The sequence below is a fragment of the Hydra vulgaris genome, chromosome 06 (assembly GCF_038396675.1).
Source record: "Hydra vulgaris chromosome 06, alternate assembly HydraT2T_AEP".
NCBI lineage: Eukaryota > Metazoa > Cnidaria > Hydrozoa > Anthoathecata > Hydridae > Hydra > Hydra vulgaris.
The window spans coordinates 54,378,498-54,403,201 of record NC_088925.1 but is presented as its reverse complement, the minus strand read 5'-3'; the positions used below and the strand labels follow the sequence as shown (position 1 = coordinate 54,403,201).

The window sequence follows — 24,704 nt, the reverse complement described above, 5'->3', positions numbered from 1 at the left end:
TCTTACGTATGGTCTATATTTAAGGGAGATTAGTGGAAAAGATTTCAGAAACTATACTGTAGATCAGATTGTAAAGGACTTTTTATTATTTATTCCACGAATTTTGTTACAGTGTTAATTCTTAATTTGTAAGTCCAGTTATCAATTCTGAAAAATGAATTAAATGTAAAGTAAAAGATTTGTGCTAATTGGCTGTTAAAGTTAGTAATGGTTATGTAGCCTTACCAATTAGAAATAGGTTAATGAAAAAACTTGATAATCTTTTTGATTTATTTACATGCAATTGTAAAGTACTCTTTTGCTCAGAAAATAATTGTGAAAAAAACTGACAGAAAAGTTTACCTTGTATGACTTGTAAAAAAGAAAAAAAATCCTCTTCTTAAGTTAAACTTTATATCAGAGAAAAAGTTGGAACCAAAACTATCTTTCAAATAACTGGCATTGATCATATTGAAACTCGAAAACAAAATTAAAAAATTAAATGACATTCAATAGAAAATCAAGTTTCACGTATAAAAAAATAAACAGACCAGGAGATTCTTAATGAAGAAAATGATTTTTTTTTCCCAAGAGTGACTCAGACAAAGTCTATGAAGATACAAATGATAAAATAAAAATTAATATTTAAAAAAAAAAAAGTAAAAGAAAAAAATGTATTATATTACACCATGAATATAAAAAATATAGCATTAGCAAGCTTATGGAATACAGGTTTAAGAGAAACTGCAGAAATAGAAACTGCTGCCTTTATTGATGCTAAAATTATCACTGAAGGAAACACTTGTTTAATTATTGACCACAACAAAATTAAGCAAGCTCAAGAAAAAATTAGAAAAGAGTTGACCTCAAAACTCCAAAATGAACTGAAAAATAATGGTTTGAGTTATATATATATATATATATATATATATATATATATATATATATATATATATATATATATATATATATATATATATATAAGTATTAAAATTTAGTAACAAAGTGTTATAAATTGTAGTTTGTTCAACTTGTAAAACACACATTTAATAATAAACAACTTTAAATCATTCCTATGTAATCCAAAAAAGTATAAACATTGCAAAAAGAAGAGTGTGTATTTAAAATATAACTGCTGTTTACACGTTGTTTATTAAACTAAATTTTGAAATGCACCATTTTGTCCACCAAGCTAAATTTTAGTTAACTGCATGGTTTGGTAAATAAATGCGATCTTCTTTGGAGATTATGGCAAACTTCGGTTTCAAGAATAAAAACTCCAAAAAAATAATAGTTTGAAAAAAGTAATAATAAGGGTGGAAAAAACAGCTTAAAATATTTTAATTTAATTTAATTATTTTCATGTTTTGCATACTGATTTACAAAATAAAATAGCCATCACCAAATATCAAAAAAAAAGAAAATTGACACACCCTACTGTACAACTACATTTGTGATCAATTTTGATTTTAATAATAATCAACTAAATTTAAATGATAAAATACATTTGGATTGAAAATTACTTTTTTTGGAGTTTCTGGTTTAAAAAATCCATTTTGAATAGGTAAGTTCAGTTTTTCCTGTTGATAAAATATTTAACAGTCTAAAGTATTTACTAAACAGTAATTTTTAATAAGAAATTAGTTGTTAATGATCCAGAGGCTATTTTCTGCTTTAATCGTAAATTGCTTATAAAAGAATTTGTAAGTTGATTGGTTAATGAAGGCTAGCACTGGACATAAGTCTTTAAGACATGGTTTCACCAATCGTCAGCCAAGAACCAAGAGGCTGTATGTGTCCAAGAAAATCAAGTTTTAAAATTTAGTTTGTAAAGGCTTACTGCCAGAATATTTGACTAGTTTTTCAAATATTTTTAAAAGTTGAATCATTCTTAAGAGTAGATTTATTGAACACATACTCCATTGATTGTTGAATATTTATTGATAATAAACAGAAAAAGCACAAAATGTGGACATAGGGCCTCTCGATTTTCAGCTGAGGTAATGCCATCACATGGTAGCTTTCCATGTGATGTCACAAAAAAGTTCCATTACCATTTGCATCCCTCTATCTTTTGCATGGTAAAGTAATTTTAAAAATTCTTCCAATTTTTATACTGGCCTTTACTTAAACGTTTCCTAACACCAAAAAAAAATATTTTTTTAGTGTTGGGAAACACTTCTTGTTCAAATTTGACAGTTTCATTATACAATAAATAAATCCATCTTTCAACAATCCAATGCTAAGTCATCAGGATGTGATCAAAAGTCAAAACTTTAACTTTTCATCACATCCTGATCCTCGTGTCTTCATCACATCCTGACCAAGTTTTGTATGAATAACAATAGGATGTAGTGTGCATTGTCATTTTAACATCTTGTATGACAGCTTTGAAGTTTTCTGTTAAATTAACCAATGTAATAATTTCATTTAAGAATATGAATAACTCTAACTTATTTAAATGTTGAATAAGTTAGTACCTTGTGCTTTAGCAATAAAAGAGTGCAATGTTACACTATCAAGCAAATAATTCACTTACTTTAGATATATAACTTAATAGCTCCACTCTATCTTTTGAACTCTATTGTTAATTACTTAATTAATGCATCTTTATCAACTTTGCCATTCTCTTTAGATAATCCATTATTTTGTAATAGGTTTGCAGTTACATAGTTGATAATATTTCAAATTCCAGGGCAAAAATTAAATCTATGGGTCATGCATTCTCTTGACTCTCTGTTACAGACAATACTCTCAATAAATCATGGTAATTCTTTAGTTTAACGGTACCAAGCATAAGCTTGAGTTTTTAGTACATTGTACAAAAACATACAGCTAATGCTCCTTTTTGGCTGGCACAGGTACACCATTTAATTGAGAAAAATTTGGAAAATTCAATTTTGGACTGAAGTTTTTCTATTTTGAGTTCAAAAAATAATTCCTTAATACAGCAAAGAAGTGCTCTGATACATGTCCTTTATTCCTGGCAATTGGCTGAAGTCATTGTTGAAGTAAAAGCTTTCCACCTTATCAATGATATCTGAATTAAATTTTAAAAATTAAATGTATACAAGAACATAAAATAAGCAATCAAAAAGTTAAAATGTTTTGTTTCTTGATGTCTTAATTCTTGTTACTAAAGTTATTTCAGTAAGATACAACATAAGAAAGGCTCCAGTCTTACATGTTTTTACACATGACCTAGAAATATTATCAGAGATATTAAAAATATATTATTAGTTTTACTATTTAACATTTCGATAGATTTTTTTATATCTTTGATAATACTGTACTTCGTTTATTTTATGTTTATTATATTGTTTTAATAAAATGATTAAAATGGTGATTATAAAAACTATTTAGCTTACGTCGAAAGTGTTCTGAGTTAGAAGATTATTCCAGTGAACTTTTAGAAGAAAACAGACAAAAAAATGCTGAAATTTCTAAAAGGGAAGAGTCAAAAGACATCGAAGTAAACTCATTAAAGTTAAAAAAAGAGATGTTAAAGGTTAAATCACTTTTAATGAGACTTAAAGATTATCAACAAAAAATTGAATTACTAACATCAGAAAAAAATCATCTTGAAGGAAATCTTTTGAATGCAAGAGAAGAAGCCAAATTGGTTACTCAATACAAGGTAATTTCATGCTTTACTTTAAAATTTAACAATAAATGATGAGCATGAAAATATGTTGAGAAATTTTTTTTATTTGTTACAGAAAGAAGTTGAAAATCTTCAAGAAATGGTTGATTTTTTAAAAGCAAAATTGTTGACAGCAAAGCAAAAAAGAAAAGGTTTAAAAAATTTATTAGAGGAAAGTTATGAAGTTGCAGTGTCTAAGAGAGAAGAGACATCTTTACTTCTAAAACAAGTAGAAGAAAAAAAATCTACTTACATCCATATGGTGGAGAAGATGCAGCAAAAACATGACAATGAAATAAAAGAAATGATGAAGCGAGAAGAAGAAAAACTTAAAGCAATGGAGAAGTTTTATAAAAAATCAGAAGAAAATTTTAAAGTTAACGAAGAAAAGTTTAAGGAAAAAAAATTGATTTTTTCTGAAAAAGAAAGTGAATGGCGTGCACTTGAGAAAGAATATCAATCGCTTCTTGAAGAAAGGGATAAAAAACTATCCATCATCAGTGAAAATAATCAATTACTTCTCGAAGAAAAAGATAAAAAGCTGTCTACACTTATTGAAAATAATAGGTTGCTTCTTGAAGAAAAAGAAGAAAAAATAATTTTGCTTGAAGAAAATAGTAAAGTTCTTCTTGAAGAGAAAATAAAATTATCAGAGGAGAAATTATTTTATGAAGAAAAAATCAAAATGGAACTGCAAAAATTTATTGAAGAAAACTCACTCCTTAATGAGAAGCTCCTTAGGTAATTCCTTTCTTATTCTTGTATTTTTTAAGTTTTATTTTCTTACTAAAATTTACCCATAAGTGTTTCTTCATGTAATGTACATAACTTTATTAACTATAAATAACTGAGTGCTCCTTAGTAATGATATATAGTTTAATTGAAAAATTTATGTCTATGTTAAATTTTGTTAAATTTATTAAGTTAATTTATTTAATTTATTTCACATTCATGTTTCTAATATTAAGGTAGTTCTACTTTTTATTGTGTTTATTTTTAATAAAATGTTTAGGAAACTAAAATTTTTCTCAAAAAAATTATTATAAATAATTTTTAAAGGTTTAATATAAACTTAATACACAATATTTATTGCATACTTATTGCATATTTATTGCTACTTAATATACAATACTTGTAGCATACTAATGCAACTACCCTAATTCTACACTCGTAGACAAATTTACAGATAGGCAAACTAGGCCATCGTCTAGGAACTTGCGATTGGGGAGAGGGCCCTCGAAAAGATGAACTTTGAAGTTATTTTGATATTCAGTGGAATCCCATAATTTGTTACTGGTATTTGGTTTTATCCAAAATTCTTCTTATGTCAAAGCAACCTTTTCCATAAGAAGTAAAAAATAATAATAATCTGTTCTCAAGTTTAAAAAACATATCTTCATGTATATATTATCTATGTTAATGATTTGAAAAATTATTTTGGTATTATTATAAGTAATAAAAATATTATTTATTTTGTTTATTTGCATTTGAAAGTTGTGTAAAATACAAAAAGGTGGGACAGGTAATTACTAAATTAATTTTATGTAACATAAAATTAACATAATTTGTACAATGACTGTTGATCATTTTTTAAAGTTGATTTGAATGCAGACAGTGAAGATGAATTTATTATGTGATCAGAAAGTGAGTACTGTGATAATTCTTTTACTGTAAAAAAAAGTCTTATTGTATCATTAGTGTATTTATTATGTAAATTTTTGTGAATGGCTTCTTGTAACATTTTTAAAAGTTAAAAAAAGTAAAAAAAAATCTGAAATGTGACAAAATAATGCACAATTTTATAAGTTAAAACAAAGATCAAGTTTGAATATATGACACTCAAGAGATTCGAGTTTGGAAACTCTTAATCTTGATAAGTAATCAGTGTAAGCAACTTTATGTGTAGGTAAAAAATATCTTCCATAGCATAAATGAAAACATTGGTTGGTTGCTATTTTAAGTTGCCAATTATTAAAAAAATGCAACTATGCAAAAAAAAAATTTTAAGTATTTACAAAATGAATGTTGCGTTCTGTCTTGATTGATACAACTTGGCATCATCTGCAAACAGTTTAATGCCACAATCTTCATCAATGCAAGAAATTATGTCATTAATAAAAGAACAGAATAGGTAATCACACAGTTTCCTGTTTCCACTCTTTACTGGAATTTTATCAGGTATGATATACCAAAGTTTATATTGTGAACAATAAGTTACAAAATCAGTTCATATTTAATAGTTCAAAAATTCAATATTCGTAGTTCAAAAATTCATATTTTATATTTTATATTCAAAAATTCAAATTGCCCATTTTCAAAAACAGTTCATATTTAATACCATAATGTTGCAATTTGAACAGTAGTTTAGAATGAGTTGCAAAGTCAAACTTTTTTTCAAAATCAATATAGATGACGTCAACTATCTTTTTGTTATTTACAGTTCTTTTGCCACACATTACTAAAATATGGTAACTATTACTTGACTATTGAGTGACTGGGAAATTCTGAAAAAAAACTGGGAAAGCCAAATAAATAGTTAACAAAAATCCTTGCTAAAAAAAAGCCATGCAAGCTGCAGCATCATGAAAGACAAAACAAAAAACAAAAATTATTTTACTTTAAGAAACAGCAACTTAAAAATTGTAAATATTACTTAATCATTGTTGATGAAAATGAAATCAATGAAGGTGCTGAATTTTCTTCAGATGTTACTAAAAAAAATAAAGGATACACAAATTTTTCCGTGAAAAAAAACAAAAAACTATCAATTCAAATTTGCAAAAATGCTTGAAATTCCAAGAAGGAAATTCTTAAAAGATCCATGTGCAGTAGTTGATTCATGTGATATTAGTCAAAGACATCAGCTACTTATTCCAGGAAAGACTTTAGCAGTAGGTGGAGCAGCTTTAAATGAAATGAAGTTTTTTAATATATTAGTTCATAGAGCAAGATCTGCAAACAGAATCGAAGAAGTAACATTTTTGGAAATTCTTTGGGGCTGAAAAATGTTCAAGGGAATGGAAAATGGGAAGAGGGGCTGTGTATGCTGTTTGTGCTAAATGGCTAGATACTCTTAAATTTGCTGGTGGACCTGGTATAATGCAATATTGTTCAGTGATAAAACTGGTTGATAAGTTTGCAATTAAAAACATCTGTTGCACTTTTTTATTATACAACAGCTGCAAACACTGAAGCATATAATGGAGTTGCAATTCTAATTGAGAAGTGTATTCTCTACTATGATTTAAATGTAGATAAGATATTTTATAGGTCTTCATAAAAGCAATATCTAATGTTATTTGCAGTCCAAACAAATCACCAAGATTTCAGCTTTATGGAAGGTTCAAGGAATAGTTTCATAACTTTCTTCATTTCTTAAAAAGAATATAAAGTAACTTACTGTATTGGTTTCATGATCAAAATAGTTTTGTCTTGAGTACTGGTTTCATGATCAAAATAGTTTTGTCTTGTGGAGGGTCAGAAAATTCTTAAATTTATATATCGATCCAATTAATATTATGATAAATCTCTTAAATTTTAATTATTCAGTATTTAATATGTAAAAAAGTTTTAGCAAGAAAATCTCACATTTTGTTTAATAATGGTAGTTGTTATAGTATTTTAATAAGTTTAAAAATTTTAAAACTTTATTCTTGAAATGCCAATAATATTTTGCATGGATATCTTAATAAGATAATATTTTATGTTTCTCTAATGATATAGGTTTATGTAGAGAAACTAGCTTTAACCTTTTTCTATATTTTTCAACTTGTTGTTTGTACATAATGTTTGTTGCATAGGTTAGCAGAAGAAAATCTGCGAATACGTAAAAGATATCAATTAATGAAAAAAGATCTTGTTGAAAAATTAAATAAAGCATTAGCTATTGAATCAAAAGATCAAACGAGTGAAAATAGTGAAGAACATTTCAAGCTGTTATTAAAGGTTTCCATCTATTTATTTTACTCTTATTTATAAATATTTCACTATTATAACTAATTGTTTTTAAAAGCTTACATTTTTATTTTGTCAATTTATTTATAGAAATGTTTTTTTTAGTCAATTCTTCGTGTGCTTGGCAGAGATGTAGAAAACATACATAAACTTTTAACAAAAGAAGTAGATGAAAATCTACCTGCAAAAGAAATACCTGAAGAAATGCCTAATGAATATAAGAATGAAGTTGAACATTTCCAAGAGCATCTTCATGCTTGTTATTCAATCTCTAAAGTGTTGAAGCATCGTTATCAGCAACAAAAGATGCTCATTAAAAGAGCTCGCATAAAAATTAAGTCACTGATGGAAGAAATTGAAAGTTTGCGTTCTCAGCTCAAGTCTGAAGTTATTAGTTACAAAAAGAAATTTTTAGAGATGGAGAAAGTTCAAGCTGATGAGAAATTAATCTCAGAAGAATACAAAAAAAAGGCGCAAGTTCTGCAGGTGATTTTTTAGTAGGGGAAATCCAGGGATGAGATTATACATAACAAAAAATATAAACACCAACACATCTCACACCCAGTGTACACTAAATTTGACATATCTAATGTAAATATATATACATTTATATATATATATACATTTATATATATATATATATATATATATATATATATATATATATATATATATATATATATATATATATATATATATATATATATATATATATATATTAGGGGTATTCAGAAAAAAGTTTTGGAATTTAAATACCAAATCCTCTAGATTTGAAGCGGAATTTTAAACAAACTCCCAAAAAATTTGATCACCATTAAATCACTTGCTCTCAAAGGAAATATTTGAAGGAAAAAAAAGGACCTCTAATGACCAAAAAAAGGGACCTCAAAATGTTTAAAAACAACTTATTTTAAGCGTCTTGAAGGCAAGACTAACAGAAATTTTTTTGATAAATTTTTTTCTAGGGCATAAATGAATATATGAGTTTTTGATTAAAATGGTTGTTTTTTTTCTCCCCTAAAATTAGTTTAATTAACATTTTAAATCAGCTGAAATTTGATTATACCCTGAGCAGTGCTGCTTTTAAAACCTTTACAAAAATTAAATTCAAACATTTTAAATATAAATTCATTGTAATGTTTATAAATGTATTTATTCAAAATCTGATTAAAACTATTCTTTTTATATATATAAATTCTGCACAACTATCTGCTAAATTTTTCTGTTACTTTCAATCGCTAAAGAATCTGAATCTAGCAAAACTACTGTTTAAATGGTCATAAAATGATACATGAGCTCTCTATCTATCAAACTAGAAAAAATAACTTGAAGAAAAAGTGGTCTCTAAGGATGAAAAAGCAGTAATAAGTATTCGACGACCATTCACACAAAATCCCGGCTTATAAAACAGAGAACAATCCAAAAGTATAAAGTTTCAGAGTTTTTCGTCACGAAAGTTATAAAATTTTACAATTTCAAGTCTTATTGAGCCATGAAATATCCAAACTGGTCAGATAAGCAATCACTGACTGCTAAAAATTGAGCTCGAAAACATTATGACGAAGTGCTTACTAAATGTAATGGCTGCGTAACTATGGATGACGAAATGTAAATCAATGTGACTTTAAACAGCTCCCAGGTTTACAAACAATTGAAATGTTGCTAACACGTCTACAAACAATTAAAGTGTAAAAATTTTACACTCCAATTGTTTGTAGACGTGTTAGCAACAAGTTCAAGTATAAATCATTGGATAAATTTGGCAAGAAACTTCTCTTGCGGCAAGCAATATGCAGCTACGTTTTTAGTTCTTGAGCTTTTGTCACATAGTCAACTTTAAACTTGGATGTTTACATCAAGGAATGCTCGCATGCTAGACTTTTGCCGTTTCATTGAAGTTTGGCCTGACTATGCTTATTGCCATTATTCCAAGAAAATCATAAAGTGGTAAAATTCGAGAGACATCAAATTCATACCAAAATGCTTTAATCCACCAAACCACCCATAGTTCTGTCCCATTGAGAAATTTTTAGGAAATTGGCAAAGTATATTTGCGTAAGAGTGGCAAAACAATAAATATAGCTAAATATATTTTTCAGAGAGTGGGCATTAGTAGGGAAAAAAATTGCCAAAGTTGCAGAAGTTGGTATTGTCGATTAGCATAAATCTTCGCTTATTTATTCGAAATAATGATTGTTACGAGTTTAACGATTGAATACTTTACCGCTACAATAATTGTAGTGGTAACAATAATGGATATTCTTATAGATGAATTTTTCTCATAGATTCTGATAGAGTTGTTTTACAAATTTTAAAAGAAACAATATAAATATATATGTTTAAGATATAAAATATTATTTATATTATTTACAGTATTAAAATATATTATATAAAATACCTTAACATATATTATATATTAGGCAGTGCTGTGTTGCTTAAATTAGATTTACTAATATTAAATTCAAAATTAAGAAACCCTGGATAAAGAGGGGGTTTAGTGTTGTTAGTAACACTAAACTAAAAAACGTTCCTAAAACATTAAACAAAAGGTATTCTGATCTGAAGATAAATGAAAAAGAACTCTGTTAATATTTAGTGAGCCAGAAAAAACTTGAAATTTTCTTAAAAAAAATCTTTTGGGTCGGTATACCAGATATACTGAGGTATAACAGATATGCTTGCAGGCAGTAACAGATTAATAAACAGCATAAAAATAGAACAAAGGAAATAGAAAAAATTAGAAGAAAGGAAATAGAACAAAATAGAACAAGTGAAATGCAATCAAAAGAATCTAATTAAAAAATTGAACTCAGTTCTGATACCAGTACAAAAAAAAATCTTCCAAGTTTAGCCTCTGATAGATTAGTTGTTTTCCTTTATGTTTACATTTAACCAAAGAAAAGATAAAAAACTGACTTTTACTGTCACCACAAAAATAGTATACTCAATTATTGCTGAAAGTTTTTGAAAAATATGCTATAGAATGGTCGTTGACATTTAAAAAGCTGTCAATGGCTATTCGAGAGAGGCTTGTTAATATAGTGCAGAAATATATCAATCGTTACAACATCTGAAATAAAAAATTAAACTGACTGCTTTCTGTGGACAAGTTTTATTCAGCTTTCAAGAGCTCTGCCTGAGCTTCACCAATCTAACCAAAAAAAACTGTTAGATAGTTTTTCGTCATTATCAAAGAAACTTAAAACACTTAAATTAACCAAAATCAAAATTAACCAAAATCAAAACACTCAAAATTACTTGAATAAGTAATTTACTTTTACAAGTAAAAGTTATTTGCATTTTTACCTTTACTTATAAATGTAACTTACTTTTAATGGTAAGTGGTGGAAAGTAAATTACTTTGAAAAAATAGTTTTAGCTATAATTATGTAAAAAATTTACATTGAAATTTAATTTACTTTTTAAATTTAGAAAAAGTTATTTATGACGTAAACTTACATAAATATAATATTTAAAAAACATAACACTTAATTTACAAAGTAAAATAAAACTACATCATAACAACAAATTACTTTTACGTGTCAAAGTAACTAATAGCAAAAACAGCTTACATAAACATATGTGTTATATTTTTTTCCTGGGCAAGGGGGGTCGTACCCTTATTTTTTTTCTCTAATATTTTGTTTTTCTTAAAGTTGGGGTTTATAATTTTTTAGAAAGAAAGATTTTTTGCAAAAAAGCTTTGAAAAGGCATTTTTTATTTATTTGTTTTAGTATTAATTTTTTTGTTGGGAACAAATAGGTTAGTGGCTCTGATAAAAATTTACTGTAAAGGACCCGGGCATATTTGCAGCGATGCTGCTGCTTTTCGCTTCTCTTATTTAGCATGGTTGTTGTCAGGGCCGTCCCGAAGAGACGGCCCTGACAACAACCACGAGACAAAAAAAAGGGTCTTCGATATTTGACATTTGCCAACTATACTTTAAAACTTGCCAACTGTAATGCTAAATGTACAAATGTGCTCAAATGCATATATAACAGTTTGGAGGGGGGATACCCCCTTTACCCACCTTTTTTTTTTAATTTATTTATTAATAGCTATTCATAAAACTTTTGTCTGCAATAAACTAATTTCAATTAGTCCAGATAACAATTATTCTTTTATTATTCTATTATTTAACAGTTATTCTTTAGTTTCAGTTTACCTTTTCAAAATGTAATTGAGAACTTGAAAGTTGTAATTAAGAAATGTAAGATGTAATTTAGAAGACGAAAGTTGTAATTGAGAAACGTAAGATGTAATTTAGAACATGAAAGTTGTAAATAAGAAATTGTAAGCTGTAATTGAGAAGATAAAAGTTGTAATTGAGAAAAGTATAAAGAATACAAAGTTCGTTTCCAACCAAACTGTCTGATGCCCATTTGTAATGTGTTTGTTAATGTTTGTAACATATTCAGCTCTTTTTTGTTTTTTTTCATTACTATTCATTGTAGTAGGCTCCTTGTGCACTTTTTTAAATGAAAATAGTCTGCCTTCGAGGTAATTGGCAATTGTGGTTGTGCTGACGCTAATATTAAATTGTCTTAATAACTTTGTTTCAATGGCCACCAATGTCAACTGACAGTCACTTTCAATCCATGTTAGTGTTTCTTCGATTTGATCATGGGTTACTTTTTTTTGGCTTAAAACCACCTCTTCTAATAAAATTTAAATTTCCACTGTGGATCCAATTATATACTGTCTTATATTTGACACCTAAAGTTTGCGCCAGAGTCACCCAATCGTCATTTCGTTCAGCACATTCAATTACTCTTCTTCTATCATTCAATGAAGATTAAACATAATATTTTCTTTCAACTTGTTCAGTTGTATGTATTTCATGTCTACAAATTGGACAAGGTGGTTCTGGTTGTATCAGAAGTGGTTGTAAACAAATTTGGTGAAATAAATGCTTGCATGGATTCAATTTAATAACAGACTTTCTATTCATAGTGTATTGACAAATAACACACCGATCTTTCAATTCCATTACTGTATTACTGTATTGCTGGCGCATACAAATGCTATATTTGATATTATTAACTTATTTAAATGCATGTCCAAGAAGATCTTCTATAATGACCTTTAAGCTTACATTGAATTTGCAATTACAAATAATGTAATTGCAAATTGCAAATTCTCATTTACATATTATGACTTCTTAATTACAACTTTTGTTTTTCAAGTTACATATTGCGATTTCTTATTTACATGTTGGGTTTCTCAACTACATTTTAAAATTTCTTAATTACATGTTGTGTTTCTTAATTACATATTGCGACTTCTAAATTACATGTTGTATTTATCAATTACATCTTACTTTTCTTTATTAAGACTTTCAAGTTCTCAATTGCATCTTGAAAAGGTATAGTTATTCATTTCCAGAAATAACCTTCATTTTGGTTAGATTGGTTTTTAACAACAACCACGCTGAATAAAAGAAGCCAAAATACATAAACTTAAAATAAAATTGCAAAATGCAGAGCTATTTCCAAAGCAAGAACAATAAACCAGACAGTCTTTTTTAAAAACTTTTAAATAACTGATGTAAATAACATCAAGATTAATTCACAAAAACAAATTAAAGTTAAAAAAGTAAAAGTAATTAACTTATTAATTACTTCAAGTAATTAATAAGTTAATTACAAGATAAAATAACTTCAAGTTCTTTTTATTTCAGTAAATTTTTGTTACTTTTTTTACTTTAAATTTTCAAAAATTTAAAGTAAAAAAGTTAACATAAGTGCAAATCACAATATTTAAACAAGCCGTAGCAAGCTTTTTGTTTTTGTTTGAGAATTTAACTTAATGTAGCGAAATGGAGCAAACTCCAAACATTTATATATTCATGTTTATGTAAAGCTTTTCAAAAGTATTGCGATAATCAGAGTCTGTTAACAATAAACCCCTAAAATGTTAACTTTCCATTTCATCGCTATTTTCATCGCTCTCACACTTATAGCATTTCATGCCATTAGTGTGAGAGCGATGAGTTTATAACATTTATATATAGGTACATTTTTTTAACATTTTAAACTAAATTTAAGTTCATTAACAAGTCTTTAATGTCATGCAATAACCTCTTAGTGTTCAAAAACTATGATCATATAAATTTTGAGCAAGCTCCCCATCATTTAGGGGATTTAAAATATTATCTCTGATTAAGTTATAAGTTCGTCTGACAATCAAATTCTGTTCCTCATTCAAAAGTTCCGAGCGAAAGTTAATTTTACGAGAATAAGAAATCAAATGACGCGGACTTGAAATTTGTTGAAGAATAACAAATTATTACTTTTCTTTTGTAAAATATACGAATTTTATTGCCAAGCCCCTAAATATCCGTACATAATAAAGTCATAAAGAACTTGTCATTAAAAATTTATGATCATGTGTTTTTCTAAAGTTTCAGTTTAATACGTTTATTTTAGTTGACAATTATAGTTTTTTATTTTTTGGGAATATATCTAAAAAATTAATATATGTGTAGCTATATACCCAATTCTCCTGTTTTAGTATGTTATTTTAGAAAAAGAGAAATCATTTTCAAAAAAACATACTAAAAGAAGAAATAGGGGAGACCGGGGCTAGTTGGCCGCAGGGGTAAGTTTACGAACTGCGTTTATCTTTAGAGCCTTTCATCAGAAAGTGACAAAAATTACTCAGAAACTTCCTCATTGACCATTTCATCATTCACTGTAGTATTGTCAGGATTCGCGCATGCGCATGGGAGATATTGAGATTTATGCGTTTTTTGGACAAAAACGTAACTTTTAGAACATCGCTTCCTTTTTACTCTACAAAGAAAATATTTAATCGTATGAAAAAAAAATTATTGTAAAAGTTCCAGTCACAATTGGTTTACTATATCCAGTCAGACTTTTTTTTCAAAGCTGCCGTTTTTCAGGATCTATAGACTGTTTATTAAAAAAAAAGCTTTCGGGGTAAGTTGACAAATTTTTTATGGGGTAAGTTGGCTCAGCATTTACTATGGAAAAAAATATTTATTTTTATAAAATTATTTTTTTTTATTTTTTTTTTTTTTAACAATATTGAAAATATTTATTCTTACAAAAAAATTAAAAAAAAATTTTGTTTAGTTTTTTTTTCCACAGATAAAAGGTGGGTTACTGTTTGGCTTTTATACGGACTAATATTTGGTACCAGCTAAAAGTAATATTAAATTTTGGGATAAAATTGTTGCAAAAATTAATTTTAAAAAAATTTCTATTAATTTTGCACTTAATAGTGCATTAATAATCATTTTTATAGTTTGCGCCAACTTACCCTGTGGTGGGGTAAGTTGGCGCAAATTTTTTTTTTTTTTTGAGGGTCCGAAAAGGCCCCAAGAATTTTTTTTTTTAAATGAATGCAAATTTTATAAGATACCCTAATCCATACTCTTTAAGACTACACTTTAATATTTTTAAAAAAATGTACTGTAGTAAATGTACGCTACAGAGCTTATAGAGTAAAAACCGAGCCAACTAGCCCCGGTCTCCCCTATTGCTTAAATAACAGAAAGTTTGAATAATTTTTTTTTAAAACATATAAATAAAATGGTTTAAAAAATTCTATTCATAAAATGTAAATTAAACAAAATACAAGGTTTAATTTTAAATTGATTTAAATACAAGTATTGCGTGGTATTATACCACGTGAAAAGCAATGTAAAAAGGTTTCATCATTTGAAAATGCGGCGATTCCTTTTTATCACCAAACCGATTAGAATTACTTAATCAACAGCATTTTTAACTAATAGTATTATTAATAGTTACGTACAGATAAGGTGTTTTAATGTGTTGTTAAAAACCATATTAAACTCATTTAAAGACTTTATGGTAACCAATAATATGTCTAATTAAATTTTGAGATGTAATATTATTATAATTGATTTTGGTTAATAAATATACTTTTGGTAAATAAAACATACTTAAGTGACAAACTTAAGTATGTTCTTGTTTATATCACATTAGAATGTTTAGGAAAATGTTGAAACAACCACCTTATTCGGTTTGGGTGTAAAATTTATATAATCATAATCTTTGAATTTTGAATTTAAAACCTGTCGACTTAAATTTAGTGTAAAAAAATAAAAAATAAAAGTTACTAATTTGTTGCCCTCACATTTGGGTAGGGATGGTAAATGTTTTAGGGTATTTTTTTTTCCATGCTCCAATCACTGTATGCGTAGATTAAGATTATTTTTAATCTACGTTTCAGTCATTACTTAGCTACAGCTCGGATTATACGTGTATTGCACAGTGGCGTAGCAAAGTATTTTTGGTCAGTAGACATACGTGGCCAAGGTGTTCAATTTCTGTTTCTCTGGAACAATAACTTTTCTTAAAAAAAAAAAACTCTTTAAATATATCTTAGGGCTCCTACACCTTGCTTCTCTAAGTTCAGTTGCTTGTAGGACCGTAAATTTTGCTTATAATGGCCTTACAGTATCTAGGCCACTGATACTACACGCAAATGAAGATATTTACGTGAAAAGTTCTAAATTTTTCATGCCCATATAAAAGTACCGTAGTTGTTTAAAACAAGACTTTTAGAGTCAAAGAATATTCTTGAGCAGGTGGGCATTTTTCGTATCAAAGTGGCAAAAAATCTTTACAAAATAAAGCGTCCTCTTAAAAAGTTCGGGGCTCCTTAATCTTCAGGGCATGGTGTTATAGCCTCCATAATTCAGGACAGGTTAAAACTTTCTCTCCTTAGTTTTTAAATAATAAATACATTTACGCAAAAAACTTGTTAAAAAGAACTATTATTCCAATTATTTTCCTTTCAAATAGACTGTCCTTTAAACTTAGTTTACATTTGGTAGCATATTACTTTTATGTAATTTACTTTCGTATGCAAGTTACTTTTTGATATATTTTTTTTAGTTACTTTTAAAGGTAAATGTAAATTAAAGTTTGAGGAACTTTTATATTATGTAATTTAATTTTCAAAAGTAATTAACTTTTAAATGTAAAAGTAAATAGCTTTTCATGTGACTTTTACATGTTAAAGTAAAATTACATTAGTAATTTTACATTAGTAATTTTACTAATGTAATTAGTAAAATTACTAAGTAATTTTACTAATTACATTAGTAAAATTACATTTTAATGTAATTTTCTAAAGAAGATTACATTAAAAAGTAAATTACTTTTTAATGTAATCTTCTTTTACAATAACTTACTTTTGAAAGTAAAAGTCGTTTTAAAAAAATTAATTACTGAAACAGAAATGTAGCTTACATAAAATGTTTAAAATTACTTATGTAATTTACTTTTTGATAAAAATTAACTCGTTTAAGTAAAAAAAAAGTAAGTAAAAGATCCCTACTTAAAATCACATAATATATTATGACTTATTAAAAGTTGAAACTTCCAGAAAATATTGTTTAAAGTTGTTTTTGATAAATTATAGTGATAACTTAAAAGCATGTTATTTTATTATGTCTAAAATATTATTAATATTAAACATCAAACTGATTTTTTTAGTCTCGCGTTAAAAAATTATCAAACCATCTCGAAAAATGCACTCGAGCTTTGCATGGTAGTATCGCCTTGGCCAGCAATCAAAAGTTTGTTATTGACGAGATAGATCAACTCAGAAATGATCATAAAGAATATCAGGAATTAGATGAACGCTTTTATAAAAATGAAGAAAAAAAAGGATTAATAAGTGAACAGCTAAGTGAGGCAAAAAACTCACTTTCTCAAATGAAACAAGATTCTCTGGATACGACAATATTTTCCAATAAAATTATAGAAACTTTTGGTTCTGTTAGTCCGACACGCAAGCGTAAACTATTATATTTTAATTCCCCAAATAAAATAACTGCGCTGTCTGATAAATCAAATGCTCAAATAACCTATTCCGACGTTGAATTTTCCCCTATTAAAGATTCGGTTCTTCTAAATGATACTGAGTTGACCATAAATGGTGGTGCAGTTTATTTGAACCCAATGTCTTTGACTGATGAAGAGTTTACTCAATTATTTGTTGATACCAAATCTAATGAAAAAGTGAAGTCAAATAATTAAACTTTGCTTAGTTTTTAATAATATTTATCAGTTAACTTGTTAACTGTAATTATAAATAATAAATATATAATTAAGTAGTTATACAAATTAATATAAATATTTAAATATTTTATATTTTTTTAAACTTTGTAATGTAATTTTTGTGTTTGATATGTTAATATGTAAATTAGTATACGTACAAATATTTAATAAAATGCCGCTTGCATGCTGGAAATGTCGATTTTTTTAAATATATCTGCAAAGGTTTTCAAAACAAATTATGTCTGTGTTAGAAAAAAATAAGTAAAGTGTCACTTTTTGGAATAATCGAATTCATTTCCAACAAAGCTTTAAGTTAGGAGTTAACCGAAATCAACGAAAGTTAAGGAGTAAGAAAACGGTTGGCAAGAAGTAAGATAACAGCTGGCAAAATAAGAGGCCGCATGTCCACATTTTGTGTTTATTCTCTTTATTATCAATAAATATTCAACAATCAATGGGTTATGTGTTCAATAAGTCTAGTCTCAAGAATGATACAACTTTTAAAAATTAGTCGGACATTCTGGTAGAAAGTCTTCACAAATTAAATTTTTTTCTAGGAAACACAAAAAATGGACATACGGCCTGTTGGTTCTTGGCTGGCGAATTGAGTTGACAAATTCATAAGTTGAAGCTGGCAAACATGAAGATAGCAGAGAATTCCAAAGTATCAAAGTTTGGGGGGGGGGGAAGATAAATAATCGTTTTTTTAATAACTTAATTGAATGACGTCTTTAGCTAAGTTATTATTAAGAAAAACAGTTATCTCGAGATTCAGTGATATAATTAAAATCTCAAGATTGAGTGATGATTTATGGAACAAGTGGTGATAGTTCGCTTTTCCTAGTACGTTATGTAGCATTTATAATAGTATTTGTTTGTTTTTTGTTTTTTAGGTGTCCCAAGAAGTCCTAACGGTCTTGTCTCAGACAACCGCGGAAGTGCATTTATCCGGGAAGTTCACGCCTCCTTCCTTACCGTGACGCGAAAATTTGTCCAGAGCTCGTTTCGTACTGGATCTTCTGCTTATAAAGCAAGCGCTCTAATCACTGCGCCACGGCCGCGCATTTGTAGAACAGAGACTCAACCTTGGAAAATAGAGCCGGTTTAGCAACATTTGCAACGCAATTTTGAACCTTGTCTAAAAGAGAGCTTTCGTTAGAAAACCAGCCTGAATATGACAACAGTTTTCAATGCAAGAACCTTTTTTAATGCAAGAATAGTTCTTACCTTAAGGTAGTAGAAAGTACAACTCAATGGGTAAAACGTTACTTTAAAGACTACAGGTATTTTACTAAATTTTCAAATTAAACTTGTTACTCTATATGTTTATCGATTGTTAGGAAAAATGTCCAAAAAAAGTACACACTTTAAAAAATCAAACAACAGCAGAGCAAAACATATTCGACAAACTATAACCCAAAAAGAAGTGCAAATAATAGTAAAGAACGAAGAAATATGTGAAATTTAGCGCTGAAACACAACCCGTTCCGCTCAAAGCAAGAAGTGAGCTTTGATCAGCAAAGAGTAATCCGAACGGATCAAATTAGTAACAAGTATAGTCACTAATAATAAAAACGCTCCAATTAAAGATCAGTATTCCTCATTTTTGTACCTTGTATATAGTGAAATACTTCATACGCAATAGACCCACGCAAAAAAACACAAAAAGTTTTTTTTTTTGTGGGTTTTTTTTTTTTGTTAGAGATAAATGAATAATTTAAAATTTTATTATTAGATTTCATCCCACCTAGAACTTACGCAATGATTAACACAATAATGATCACATTTTTGTATGAAATATCAACACAATTTATAGAGAAAATACCTTGAAAAAGTTATTCAACTAACACATTAATTTAGATATTAATTTCACTAGGTTTTTTACCGGGGTTGGCTAGAATTAATAACAATATATATAATAAGAATTAATATACAAATAATAATTTATAACAAATGTTTCATTTGTTATAAATTATTTACATTCGTTCCATAAATGACATAAATCTATACCATAAATGGCTTTCATCCACCCCTTAAATGAGGCCAACCCCGCTATTTTTTGATGTATTAAACAAGACTATGAATGATTTAAAAACTCAAACTAAACTATTTCATCTAAACATACGCAAATGTATTTAACTTTCGTTAAACATGTGTTATTTTTATATAAACATAAACAAATTAATTTAAGTTTAGTTGAATGTGTGTTATTTTTATTTAAATGAAATTCGAATAATATTTAGCTTAAGCTCCATAAACATTTAACGATGTCTTTATAGATGTCTTGAGTGGTTTTAATGATGTCTTTGATAGTTTTAATGATGTCTTTATAAGTTTTATTGGTGTCTTTATAAGTTTTAATGATGTCCTTAATGGTTTTAATGATGTCTTTAATGGTTTTTTCTGGGTTTTTATATAGTTTTAATTGTCATACTTAAGCGTCAATTAACAATGGCTTTGTATCGAAATTGGACCTCCAAGTATTATATTTTCATATATCTTTTAAAAATAGACAGGAAATGATGTTTAGAATTGTTTATGACACATTGGAGTACTATTCTACAGTTTTAGCCCCACCCCCTTTACAAACGCTCAAATTACCCATACTTACAAATAGAAAACAATCGCTTTATTTTTTGTTTCAACTTGTTTTTTCAATAGTTTTGTTAAATAAAGTAAAGAGCCTATGAATCGTAAAATCTTAAATAAAAATGGGTTTGGAAACAACTAAATATTTCAAAATATTTTATGACACCTTTGAATGGTTGCATACCAAGGCTTTGGGATGAGATAAGAATTATAAAAATTATAAAGATGATATTAAAAAGCAGATCTTGAAGTCTAAAGAAGTTGAGAAAGTGGAAAGAGGACTTTTTATAAGATTGATGCTAGTAACATGATAACGTTGAATAACTCTGTTTGCTTATAGGTTTTTAGTTTATTTTAGGCTTTATCTTGCAATAATGCTTTTTTATCTGTTTATTTAATTAGTAAATGTTGTGTTGCTCATTTAATAATTGCAAAAACTTGAAAAAAAATATTAAACAGATTAAAATATTTATTAGTTAAAATTCTCGTAAAAAATATTATAACAAAATTTACATATAGCTTATATATTCGGTTATATTATATATATATTCGGTGATCTAGAATATACCAACATAACCTTTAGTCTTGAAAAGCTTTGATTGATGAATCTCTTGATAACTATTCGTACATGTGGACAAATAAACACGTATATAAATGCATCCATCCAATAACCGGCAGCCATTGTTACTGCCAAGATAGAAGCAAATTTTTTGTGTATAAAAACGCCACGAAATTTACATACTGCTATTATAATGTGAGGCATGGCTGTAAAAAGAATATTAGATAATGTAATTAATCCGGATATTAAGTAACCTTTGTAAATGGTACTTTGAGGAGTTTTTGTAGCTTTTTTAAATTTTTGTGATAAGTATAAAGCATTACTATATATGCCTACAGGTAAAACAACAATAAGAATATCAAATATAATGTGAGTTATTGTCAGTGCAATGATGGGTACGTAAATCGACGCAACACCAAATAAAATACTAATTATCCACATTAGAATTAGGGAGCATCTTGTATGTTTTTTGGTCCAATAGATAGGGTATCTAATGTTAAGCTGTATATGTAAAAACCGATTGAAAATCAAAAGTATTGTTGTTAAATGGTATGCACTTGTGAATACACTTAGCATATAGGTGATGGCGAGTGGATGAACCACTGATAAAAAGTCTAGGAAACCCATAAAAAACAATAACAAATTAGTAAGTAACTCAGCTATGCAAAGATTTATAATGATGTATCTTTGAGCATGGTCCATTCTAGATTTTTGAAGTTTTAATAATAAAATAAATCCTACAGCGTGCAATATTACTCCAATAGGGGTGGCTAAGATAAAAGCATACGAAACACCGCGATGTTTTATACTTTCGTTCCACGGTGCACCGCGGATCATCGTAGAAAACGTTGACACCAACGTTATATGTTATACGTTTTTCTGTAAAAAAAAAAAAAAAGAAAAAAAGAAAGTATATAAAATAAATATTATACTAGAAAAGTTATTATTTATAAACATAGTATCTTGCTCTAATTAATACCTCGTTTTCATATTTGCGTTTTCATAAATATAGTTTATTTCAGATAGTCAATAAAATGCATTTTACCAACTGTCTTTAAAACAAGTGAAATGCAAACGTTTTTGCGACACTGCGTGCCTGGTTGAATCTAAACCTCTATGAAAACACCCCAAAAAACTTTTTGTGAAATTCTTTTACATATTAGTTATAAAAATTATAAAAATGAAAGACATTTGTTGGGAAATTTTTGAGTAATGGCCCTTTAAAATTTGCAAAAATAAAAAAAGTCATAAAAACAGGATAAAAACTATTTTTCTTATCTAGCGTGTTGAATTTTAAAAATATACATTTTTTTTTTCCTCCATTTGATGATATTTTTTCAGAAATTTACTTCCTTTAATTCATTGTTATTGCCCCGAGTTTCAATAACAGAGCATTTTAAGCCCTTAATAGCAAAAAATGAGTTATTATTTAAAAGTTTGATTTTAAATATATATATTTTTAATTAAAACATCTAAACAATTAATTAAATAAGTAAAATATTATTAGGTTATTAAATATAAGTAAAAAATCAAACATTATTTGTTAGCTAATTTCAATGCCTCCAAAATTACACCATGAAAACCGTGCACAAGTTTCTGCGATTTGCTTTTGCACAAGGAAAAAAAAAGCAAACAGACAAGTTACTAACACACAAGAGATTGAACTGAAGGTTCATTTGGTGTCAAACTATTTACTGCAAGATCCAAGGTTTCCATCTTGGCTTTGTATTGATTGCAGATCGGATTTAACAAGATAAAGAATGGAGATTCTACAGTCAATCTATCATTAGCAGAGAACTATGACCTAGAGCTAAAAACTATATCAAGGTATACTTATTTTTTAATATTTACCTAGTTAATTTTTATAGAAAATCTATCTTTAGGTAAGGGGTAGAGGAGTATTTATTGTTTACTTTGTGTAGGAGTATTGTTTTTAATGAAATGTTACAATTTGTTGTTCAAATAAAGTTTTAAAAAAATTGGTAAAATGAAATATTGAAAATAAATATTGTAAATTAGTAAAAATAAATTTAAATATAAAAATGTTTTGCGCATCAAATAAATTACAAAAAAAAAAAAAAATCATTCTGGGAATAATATTTATATATATATATAATAATAGTATATATATTTATATATATTATAATATAAATAATATATATATGTATATCTATATATAATATATTATAATATATGGTCTATCTAAGTAAGGAAAAAAAAAATCCGAATCCAATATCCTGGAGTTTGTAGAAAAACTAGCATATCTTAGGTCATCATAACAATTTTGGTCGTTATTTGTTTTTTGAGATTTCATATTCATTATTTCAAACTAATTGATGAATATTTATATTATATATTAAATTGTAGGGAACAGCCTTTCTTAGAGATGGCTTCAAAGTTTGGTCTTGATTTTAGAAAAGAATATCAGAAGCTAACTCTTACACTTTATGATCCAGATGGTTTAACATTCATCATACCTTCAAGCAGAGTAACCAGGAAAAGGGGCATTGGTTCAGGTAAAAATAATTTTAATTCTCACATGCTATTGCTTTTAACTTATGTGTTAACTTTTATAAAGTGTTCAAAAATATAAATTTAGGAAATCAATACGAAGGAGGAAGATTCCGATCATTTGATCAGCTCTAAAGGTTCCAGAGACATATCATAACTGCAAGATATTCATAGAGAAGACACAAATCAGTCTTCCATTGTTTAACTTTACTGGTAATCTTAAACTCTTGAATATTGTGTCTGAAATTATGTCATGTGCATCAAAATATCCATGCTTATACTGTGAGTCTCTAAATAGTGAAGGAAGTGAAGTCTGGCAGACAGATGCTACACTCAGAACATTTGGGAATATCAAAAACCACAAAGAGGATTGGATAACCTCCGGAGGTAAAAAGATCAAAGCAAAAGAGTATACTAACTGTGTGGCGACTCATTTGTTCTTTCTTGAAAATGATCCTGATGACTGCTTGGTGATCCTTAAGGGTCCACCACCAGCGCTTCATCTTAAGTTGTCCCTAAATCATATCCTTAAGGAGCTACGAAACATTTGGCCTAGACTTCAAGATTGGTTAGCAGGACATTCTACTCTCTTCGAACCATTCCATGGTGACACACTTGAAGTTAATGAGTGTTCTAAGGTTCTAAGACTCCTTGATAGATTAGAGAAAGTACTTCCTATGGAGCTGTCTGGTTTTTTGGATTACATGCACAACTTTTTAAAAGTCATTGACTCTACATTTGGTGTGTCTGTAGATCCTGATTATAAGAATATTTTTAAAAACCTAAGGATGTCTTTTAAGTCTTTACAGGAAGAGTTTGAAATATCTTAGACCCCTAAGCTTCATGTAATACACACACATACTGAACAGTTTGTCAACATAAAAGGAAGGGACTTGGTCAGATTTCAGAACACGAGTTGGAAAACTTACAATCAGTATTCTTAGAGGTTTGGAAACGATACTTGATAAATTTTCTCAAAAAATATTTTTTATTTTTATAATTTTTATAACTAGTATATGTATGTCAAAGAATGACATAATACATTTTTTTGCGTGTTTTCATAAAGGTTCGGTTTCCCCCAGGCACACGGTGGCGAACAATGATTGGTAGTTGATTAAGTATTAGTAGATAGTTAGCCGTTTTTTAGACTATAACCATGATTTAGTGCTACCCCAAACAAAATTCTCAGTCAATCTATGTACATTTCTTTGCACTTTCTCCCTAATTTACACTTAATATACTTATAATATGTAATATACTATTTATTTATATTTAAATTTGAAAAATATCTATGGTCATTCAAATAAAATAATTTGGTTTTCAAAAAAGTTTTCATTTTACCGGTTTGCAGTTCGCATTTTACAGAGAACCTAAGTTTTAATTAAATACATTAAGATTTTTTTTAATATA

General features: G+C 27.6%; 1 protein-coding gene across 1 annotated transcript in view; it reads left to right on the top strand.

The window, feature by feature from the left end:
• The window catches only part of LOC100215571 (probable DNA double-strand break repair Rad50 ATPase), a 64,861-nt gene extending 47,154 nt beyond the window's left edge, over nt 1-17,707 (top strand). The window contains exons 12-16 of the mRNA XM_065800488.1: nt 3,343-3,616; nt 3,699-4,363; nt 7,423-7,567; nt 7,682-8,062; nt 17,069-17,707. Of these exons, the coding sequence (XP_065656560.1) occupies nt 3,343-3,616; nt 3,699-4,363; nt 7,423-7,567; nt 7,682-8,062; nt 17,069-17,614 (2,011 nt within the window). The 3' untranslated portion in view covers nt 17,615-17,707. The remainder of the gene's footprint in view (nt 1-3,342; nt 3,617-3,698; nt 4,364-7,422; nt 7,568-7,681; nt 8,063-17,068) is intronic.
• Nucleotides 17,708-24,704: the final 6,997 nt, after the last annotated feature.